Source organism: Loa loa (genome assembly GCF_000183805.2).
Source record: "Loa loa unplaced genomic scaffold supercont3.105, whole genome shotgun sequence".
In the NCBI taxonomy this organism is placed as follows: Eukaryota; Metazoa; Nematoda; class Chromadorea; order Rhabditida; family Onchocercidae; genus Loa; species Loa loa.
Genome location: NW_018108285.1, coordinates 151,501 through 160,138, shown reverse-complemented (window position 1 = coordinate 160,138; position 8,638 = coordinate 151,501). Strand labels below are relative to the sequence as shown.

General features: G+C 36.5%; 3 protein-coding genes across 3 annotated transcripts in view; 1 reads left to right on the top strand and 2 right to left on the bottom strand.

Moving 5' to 3' along the window:
* Positions 1–1,644, bottom strand: part of LOAG_17634 (hypothetical protein) — a 5,781-nt gene extending 4,137 nt beyond the window's left edge. Inside the window, exons 1-4 of the mRNA XM_020450296.1 lie at positions 1,570–1,644; positions 1,165–1,253; positions 697–883; positions 141–290 (exon numbers count right to left, since the gene is read on the bottom strand). Of these exons, the coding sequence (XP_020306053.1) occupies positions 141–290; positions 697–883; positions 1,165–1,253 (426 nt within the window). The 5' untranslated portion in view covers positions 1,570–1,644. The remainder of the gene's footprint in view (positions 1–140; positions 291–696; positions 884–1,164; positions 1,254–1,569) is intronic.
* Positions 1,645–2,961: 1,317 nt separating this feature from the next.
* LOAG_17633 (hypothetical protein) lies at positions 2,962–5,011 on the top strand. Its single transcript, XM_020450295.1, has 3 exons — positions 2,962–3,064; positions 3,519–3,731; positions 4,127–5,011. The coding sequence occupies exons 1-3, from the start codon at positions 2,991–2,993 to the stop codon at positions 4,389–4,391; spliced, it is 552 nt and encodes a 183-aa protein (XP_020306052.1). The 5' UTR covers positions 2,962–2,990; the 3' UTR covers positions 4,392–5,011.
* Positions 5,012–5,506: 495 nt separating this feature from the next.
* Positions 5,507–8,638, bottom strand: part of LOAG_17632 (hypothetical protein) — a 3,901-nt gene continuing 769 nt past the window's right edge. The window contains exons 3-8 of the mRNA XM_020450294.1: positions 7,828–8,018; positions 7,576–7,728; positions 7,095–7,278; positions 6,884–7,009; positions 6,301–6,434; positions 5,507–6,135 (exon numbers count right to left, since the gene is read on the bottom strand). Coding sequence (XP_020306051.1) covers positions 6,022–6,135; positions 6,301–6,434; positions 6,884–7,009; positions 7,095–7,278; positions 7,576–7,728; positions 7,828–8,018 — 902 coding nt within the window. The 3' untranslated portion in view covers positions 5,507–6,021. The remainder of the gene's footprint in view (positions 6,136–6,300; positions 6,435–6,883; positions 7,010–7,094; positions 7,279–7,575; positions 7,729–7,827; positions 8,019–8,638) is intronic.

Sequence of the window (8,638 nt, the reverse complement as noted above, 5' to 3'; positions counted from 1 at the left end):
GATACATGAGATGATGGCTCGTCAATCAAAATTAACATTAGAGGAAACACGCTTTCGACGGACCTGCAAAGGTTACCGTGATGATACAATTACTGATACATTACTCTATCATGTAATGTACAACAGATAGGAAAAACAACCAATCCTTCTTCGAAAGCATCCTCAGAAGAAATAATGACTGTTTGATAACCTTTAAAATTCTCATCAGATGCTAGAAGATCGTGCAAATCTTTTCGGGTGTAAACTATATCAGTAGTTGATCTATTAGCATCATCATCGCTAGAAATCACCTAAAAATCACTTTACAAAACAACAGAAATATAAATGGTACAGAATGGTATAAATGGTACAGAATGGTATAAATGGTACAGAAATATAAATGGTACAGAATATAAATGGTACGGTCCATAAAAAGTAACAAATTTATCTCTATCTGAGAAAATGCGCAAATAATTTTTCATTACATGAGAGTGAAAATCTCGAAAATTATACAACTAGAATTATATCCCTCCAGTCCCTCCAGTATCCTTCAGTATGAAAATAATACCCTTCCACAGCAGTATGGAAAGGTATTACTTTAGTCAAGTGACACTACTAATTATTCTACTTACTAAATGGTACTCTGCTTACATAGTCCTTCATCCAGGAAAAAGTTGCCTAGTGTCGCTTTCACTTTACAAAAAAAGCAAAGCTCACCACTAATGGATTCTCCATGGGTAGTGCTTTCTGATTAGGAAAAATTCGCATTAATGATGCAAAAGGAGAATCAGAGTTTCCGGCACTATAGGCTTGCGAATATATGCCAAATTTTGGTAAAGAAAAATTCTTAACACCAACAGCTAGTACTTTTGAGGATGCTACCAGGTCTTCTACCGTCATTTTCCTGAAATGGGACGTGAAGTTTTAGCACTTATTATATTATGTGAAAATCATGATTCACCTGTCACTGAATCCGATCGCTAAATTCCCTACCACAAGAAATGCAATGATCAGGTAGTATCAAGGCACAGCTGGTATCTGACTTCTCATTATACAACGTAAATCATCTTTCCTCTCTAACTTCATCCAAAATTGCGCTCGACAGATCTCAGATAAATCAAGCCGAAAGGATAGTGCTACATAACGAGTGTTGGAAAATATTCAGCTTTGGAGCTGAAAACTTACTTCAGTTTTAGAGTTGAAAGAATGACAGTATCATAGGTAATGCAATAATGGAACCAAGCCGCAAAGAGTGTCATAGAAAGTTGCCACATCTACAATGTGTTTATTCATCTTCGAGTTGAGTATATGATATTATGAAATGAAATCTGCCAATAAAGGTCAGGGGATTGGCGGCTGCTCAGAGAGATGATTTGATATCATAACTTACGTCAATAGGACAAGAGAGAAATGTGTCGTGATATTAGCGCGAGGGATGTGAGTATAACAAGCTATGGAATGGCCCTCGTCATTCTCGTGTAAGATTTTCTGTCTATACTCACCCGTAACCGGCCATATTTATATACTTATACACTTATTCATGAGAAAGTCATCAAAACTAGGAAACTTCCAAACCACAAAACCACTCACCCGCCCGCGCACCACTGGATGTAATCATCCGGGAAAACCAAAGACCATACCAGGAGCGTTAAAAATCGACACCTTCATAGGTTGAAGGATGAATAGCCAATTTGTCACAGGGGCATGAAGGGTTGGGGAAGGTGCGGGGGAGGAGCTGTGGATGGGTGAGGGATGGCTGGATAAGGGTAGCTGGTAGGTACTGTTGGAGGACTGCACCGGTCTGATATGATATCGGATTTCGGGACAACAACACAAATTAGGGGTTTATTAGTAGGTATGCAACCGTGGAACTGTCTACACGCTGTGCAGAACTCACACAATTAGTAAAAATTAAATAAAGAAACAGAAAACGGCAAATTTTATTTTATTTAAACTCATAGCATGCTTAAAATAAAAAGGCAACCATGCATTCTTTCCTTTTCACTTCATTTCTTTGTTGCTGCCGTCATTTATTTTGTCGCCACGCTTTCCTTTTTTTTTTTTGTGAAGAATAGGGTGGGTTAAAGTTGTCGTTTTTGCATGACGAGAATATCCGAAGGTAAGAAAGACAAGTAAACTTGGTGTTTAACAACAAAAAATAAGGAGAAAAGCCCAAAACTTACCGAAGATTTTGCTTATAACGAATAATACGAAACTGACCAAAGCCCTAAAGGCCCAAAAGAACGCCGAGTTTATTCTGCTGTCCAACCTCTATAGTACCGATGTCTTCTGTAATCATCCTAAGAATCACAAAGAATTAGTGCTTCAAAATTTTGGATTCGAAATGTCACACCGAAAACTTCCGATGGAAGTTATCAAAATTACCGGACAATTTTTTCTATCGATTATGGCTATTACCTATCATTTCCTGAAAGATGGTAATAAAGCTAAGTTCCTCAGGATGTAATGCAGCATGTTCAAAAATAGTATTCTATCCTCAAAGTAAAACGGGGATTCTCGTGCTCATTGTAAAAGGATGATTATGCACCGAGCCTGGAATGGTAAGGCGGTGACTAATGGTGGATTGCTTAATTCATGAGTAAGTTGAACGGGATAATATGAAGGATGAGTTGACGGGAACTATCCGGGAAGGGGCTACCCTTCCGTAGTACAATGTCGAGTCATTTGACGCCATTGGATGAAGATGCATGGGAATTGAGTTGAAACAAGAAGGTTGCATTGCGGGCGTGACTTTCGATGGGTGCGTTGTATTTCAGGAGTTGGCACGCTTTTATGACGGGATTCTTTTAGTTCCAGTTAAATAAAACAAGTGGATTGAAAGGATTGGTGCGATAGTTTTCTCGGGACTTTATTAATTTCTTGGACTTGAAAGTGATCGGAGCAAAAAAATGTTCGAATTACTTTCGAGCAGTTGGTACCTCAAATATCTTGAATAGCTACGTTCGCCTAATGTGAAGTTCCTTTGAGGTATTCACTTTCTGTATGATGTGATGTATTCGAGCTGGTACCATCAAGAACAATCACTAACGGGAACCGTTTATGACTCTTCCATGTTGCACATGCGGTATGTGATATCGTTTTTAAACGTTATGTGTGAAATTTGGACCAGATATACAAGTTCTATGTTTCATCCTAGATTTTTAGACATATTCTTGGATGCTAGCCGTTGTTTTCAAGTAATATGAGCCTGATGTGACGAGAATAATGGGGACTGGATTATATCTGCACTCCTTAGTCTGTCAGTTTATAATAAGTTTGTGAAAAATGGTCAACTAGCTGTCCAGAGAAGTAATTGTCCTTGGTGAACAGTCCCGTTTCGGCAGGGTCGAGAGAATCGTATATATATGAGGATGGTTTTATGATTATACGTATTAGAAACCTTGCATATAAGAATTCTAAAAGTGATTGAAATTTGAAATCCTTCTAAAGATATTAATCAAAGGTTTTGTCTTTGCAAGAAATGTGTATTTTGACATATGAAAGTGTTTTCATGTTCATTCACTCATCCAATTTTCCAGAAATATGCTGCCGACATTGTTACGAATAACATCATTAACAAAAGTGGTGCAGGTACCTTTCCATGTGGGTGCATTTCTCAAAACCGGCGAATATGAATGTCGAAATTCAGCATCGGAAAGCGAGATCGTTCATGTTAATTTCATTTTACCTGACGGAACAATCAAGAAAGTTAGGGGCAAAGTTGGTGACAATGTTATGTATCTAGCACACAGGTATTCACTTTAAGATATTAATTTTGGGTTTTTTTCTTAAAGACAACTAACTGGTAGCGCGTGTGTTTTCTTCTTTAATTGCAAATGTTTTTTTCGGGATTTGAATTATTCAAAAGCTGAAAACAAAAGATTTTATGGGAAAGTTCGGGGATTCTGTTTATGTGGTTCTTGTTTATTCAGCAGATTCTATGCCATTGTCCTGCTGTTCTAAATTTAAAAAGTGGAAGAATTGTTGGGAAAATAGCACAACGAAGTATGCATTCATGTAGTTTTTTTACAAAGGTCTTTTGATCATTCCTTATCGAAAGATCTTTGTGAAAAAAGCGTAAAACACTTTTGTAAGAGTAGTACAAAAGAGTTTTTTTCTATTAGGTTCATGACCATACATATTTAAGGTATAAAGTCGATATTGAAGGAGCATGTGAGGCTTCGTGTGCTTGTTCTACTTGTCATGTATACGTCGATGAAAAGTTTTATCAGAAATTACCTGAAGCAAAGGAAGCCGAGGATGATATGCTGGATATGGCCCCCGCGTTGAAGCCTAATTCGCGTCTTTCATGTCAAATCATTTTAACCAAAGAATTAGATAATATCGTATTAACTTTGCCTCCAATAACTAGAAATTTCTATGTTGATGGTCATGTACCGACGCCACACTGATTCATTAATGTCGCTTGGTGTTTCTGAATTTATATAAAACATTAGTTTGCAAGTGCCAGATTACAAAATAATTAAATTTTTGTCAGAGGATGTGCCAAATGTCTGACCATTGTCTCTAGAGATCATTTTGACTTTGAAATTTCCTTTGAAAGATATTGTGTCTTACAAGACCTTTTCGAAATAATATTGGTCAATTCTGTTCTGACTTCTTCGAATTTGTGAATATGTTCTTAATTCTTTTCTCCTGCATTTCCCGGTGAAGTATGCTGAGCGTGCTCGTAATTCTGCAAGGATGTAGCTCTATGGAATTGTGCTGTTGTGCGGGTACTTTTTTTCCTATTTTTGTGTTGATCACTTCCATCACTTTTGCTAATAACTCTAAAGCATTACATGTATTACGTAGAATCAAATCGATTAAAGGAATAAAATTCCATTTATATGTTTGATGTTCGATGTTATAGAAGATAATCCTCATATTAAATATCATCCATTCACTAATAATGATACCAGTTTGATTTACGTACTGTGTTTTAAATTAGGGAATATAGTTTATGGTTAACAGAGAAGAAGGTTATGCCTAGAGACATGGATTCGAGGTTTTTTTTCAAAAACGATTCAAGGTAGTATTGGTGCCATAATATTTGGAATGTATTTGTATGTTTGTATATGTCTGTTTGCTTGTGTGCTTGTATATGCTTGTTTGAATATCTTGGTTAAATTGTTCAATTTTACGCTATGTTTTGTTTCGTGACTGTAGAAATTACATGCAATAAATTGGAGCACAGCTACATCAGTAATAGTAAAAACGGTGTTAGATTTAGATCCGTGAAGTTTTTATATGAACACGTTCATGTCAAAAAACCGTGGTCTTTTACCCGTATACATCCATCGTGGTTTCGAATATCGTCTGATAAAGCAAGATAGTTTGAAATGCTGGGTTATATCTCCAGATTCAGTTTGCTGTTGCTTATTTACATTGGGTAGGATACACGACAGTGAAATTATATGAAGAAGACGGATTTATATAATTCAAGTCACTGCTTATTATGAGTTGTGTTTGCGGTTTTGTAGACTAAATTTATGTAGTTAAATTACGGAAGTACCATTCTTCCTACAGAGATTTTTATGGATATTCGACTTTATGCAAATGCCTCTTATTAGAATAGCGAAGTGGTCACTGTCATCTACTCAACGCAAAAAATGAGTACACAGGAGTTTGGATCAGTTAAGAATGTACCACAACTTGAACGATCTATGGACACAATCAGTGAATGGTGAGGACATTTCGGTGCAGTGGTATCTGGGGAACAAGTGAGAGAATGGTACAGAATTCTGGTTCTATACCGTGACGCTATTCGATCACTGAGATCGATTAATAACTGTTTTTGTTGTGCTGTTTTTGTTTCGAATATAGCCGCTATTGCTAGTGCCGAGCATTCTCCCTCAGTGAACAAGTCCTTTTCAATGGCAGAATAGTCAAAATCATCGTTAATTGGTATGGTTGTATCCAGCGGAAGACGATCATCTACTCTTTCTGCGGGTAGCTGCAAATTACCGTCATGCTCAATTATGCTTTTGCATTGATGCTGATAGTAACCGGAAGACTATGTATAAGACCGTCTTCTATTCTTTAACAGCAAACATAAATTATCCGTACCTCATTGTTCTCGAACTTGAAACGCTCATCGACGAACTCCAAGAACAGTCGTTCAATTGCATACCGCTTATGGAATTCGATAATTTCCTGCAATCATAGCTATTCACAAGAAAGTATTCGTTGCTCTTCATGTTTGGTACGTTTGCTCTTTGTGTATTCGTTGCTTTTTATGTGTATGTCAGTGGACATTTTAGCAAAACGTATTCCATCACCAAAAGGAGAGAGATCCTATATGATGCTTTGGAAACTTACATCAGAAGGTTTGAAAAGATCATCACTCCTATATGTTTTAGAATAGAAGAGCCTGTTACGCCGCATGATGGGGTTGCTTGGATTCAGCAGAATGCTATTTGCAACGGCTTCGCATACATCTCTTCCCCGATTCACTGGAAATTTTCAGAAATTGTTGAACGGTCGCATCTTTTGCTCAAAAAATACAGATAGAGTATAGCGATTCGTAATTTGACAATCCCCTTAAATCTGGAAAATACTGACATTACAAAGAAACTTCTTTTTTTTTTGCTTCGTTATTTCATTTGGCCAAAATTTGTACTGCTGTTTCTTTGTTACACAAGTTCATTCTATTAAATCATTATTCCAGTCGGCTTTGTTATTACCTGAACATTATCCCGAAGAATTCTAGCAAACCCAGAAAATACTTGCCGTACTGGCCTCCTACGGTTCGAACAACAGACAGTCCAATTAATCGGTAAATTAAACGGAATGGTGTAACGGTTGATAGCCTTTTTATAGATGATTCATGAGCAATGTTATCGAATGCATGGTCATGCTAGCATTTATACTCCGCCCTTCCTTACTTTATAGGTAAACTAACACTTATAGTAGCAAACATGAAGATATTCGAAGTATGTTGGAAGAATGAACCCGATATCATGACCATTTACCCGTGACAACTTCTTAACACAGTCATGTTTACATCGCAGTACTGATAAATATATACCTGGAACAAATGTTCAGCATGAATATATGCAATTTCGGTAAAAAATTTGGGAAACTCAGTGTCAAATAATGCAGTTGATACAAACTTGTAACGATAATAGTGATTTCCGGATTGGCACTATCAAACGTTTCCCAGTTTAATTTATCCTCGCAAATATGCCGACACTTTTGCTCCTCGTCAAAAAATTGTTTCACTGAAGTTTCGAATTCATTAACACATAACTGCCAGTCTCCATCGTTGTATGCTTTGACACCTCGCATATAGCTTGCCTGGATTCAGAACCAACTTAATTCTACTCAATTGTGTTTGATAACTATGAAATCCGCTTAGTAAGATAATTAGAATAATAACATCATGCATTCATTTAAATGCATAAGCTTATAAGCATTCATACGTACCATAATGCAATTTGAAGACCTAGTATTATTTATATAAAGAGCGGAGAAATCTCAATCCTACAACAACCCGTCAAGTTTGGTTTTTCCTTTTTTTTTCCTTCATTCCGACTTCAATCATCTCATTTATCAATTATTCAAAAGTATGGTTGGTAAATCTCATTCATTTACCTCATATTTCATTTGTCGGGCATCAATAAGCATATCTTCATGATACCCGTCTTGTTCCATGTAAAAAGCTAAATTATCCAACGTTTCCTGATCTTTGGGATTTGCCACCAAATATGTATAGGCGCTTCTTACGGCTGATGCCAAATCTTTTTGCTGAAAACGAGTGGCATACTTTTGAACCAGAAATGATAAAACACGTCGGAAAATTATTATACAAACTTTTATTTATCAGACAGTTATTAAAAATAGAACCTTCCAGTAACAAATTTGTAGGTACTGATATGGCCTTCGGGCCTGGAATTCTTCGAAAACATCAGGATCATTTACTGGAGGTCTCATCGATGTTAACCGGTCATTTTTACACCGGAATAAGCATAATGCATGTTGCGCATTTGCGTACATCATTGCTATCTCCACAATATCTTTTCCGGCATCTTCCAATTCTACAAATTTCAAAGACAAACAAAACTCATACATTTCGACGAAGTATTCAAGGGATGATCTGCATAAAGCAGTAAGAAATTCAGAATCTATTAGGATGGATGTTAATCGGTCAGCGGAATCATTTCTATAAACAAATTATCATCTTTGTTCCTCAACGTTTTCGATCCACATTATTGCAGTGAGAACGAGATTATCTTTTTGGACAATCATTCTTATTCGAAGCAAACTGGACAGAAATATTGAATAAAATAAACAGACCTGTCTGCCCATTTATTTTATGCTCTCGTGCGCACTTCTCACGACACCACACATTTTCTTCGACAAAATAATCAAAATCCTCGATTGACCGAAGAAAAAACGCAATACAATCGTTCCAATTACCTTTCGTGTACTCAATTTTGCCATATTTATACAACTTTTCAAAGGTTACCTAGAAAAGTCAAACTTTTTCGTGTTTTTTACTGTGAAAAAGATTTCCGGAATCGGTTAGATCTTTGAAGTCTGTCCAAATTTAAGTGTGAAAGAAAAAAAACTTTTATAGTAAATTAAAAAAACAGAAGTTTGTTGGAAGGATTTAATGAAACTGAAGCTGTGATATGTTAGGGATGATGAAGAAAGG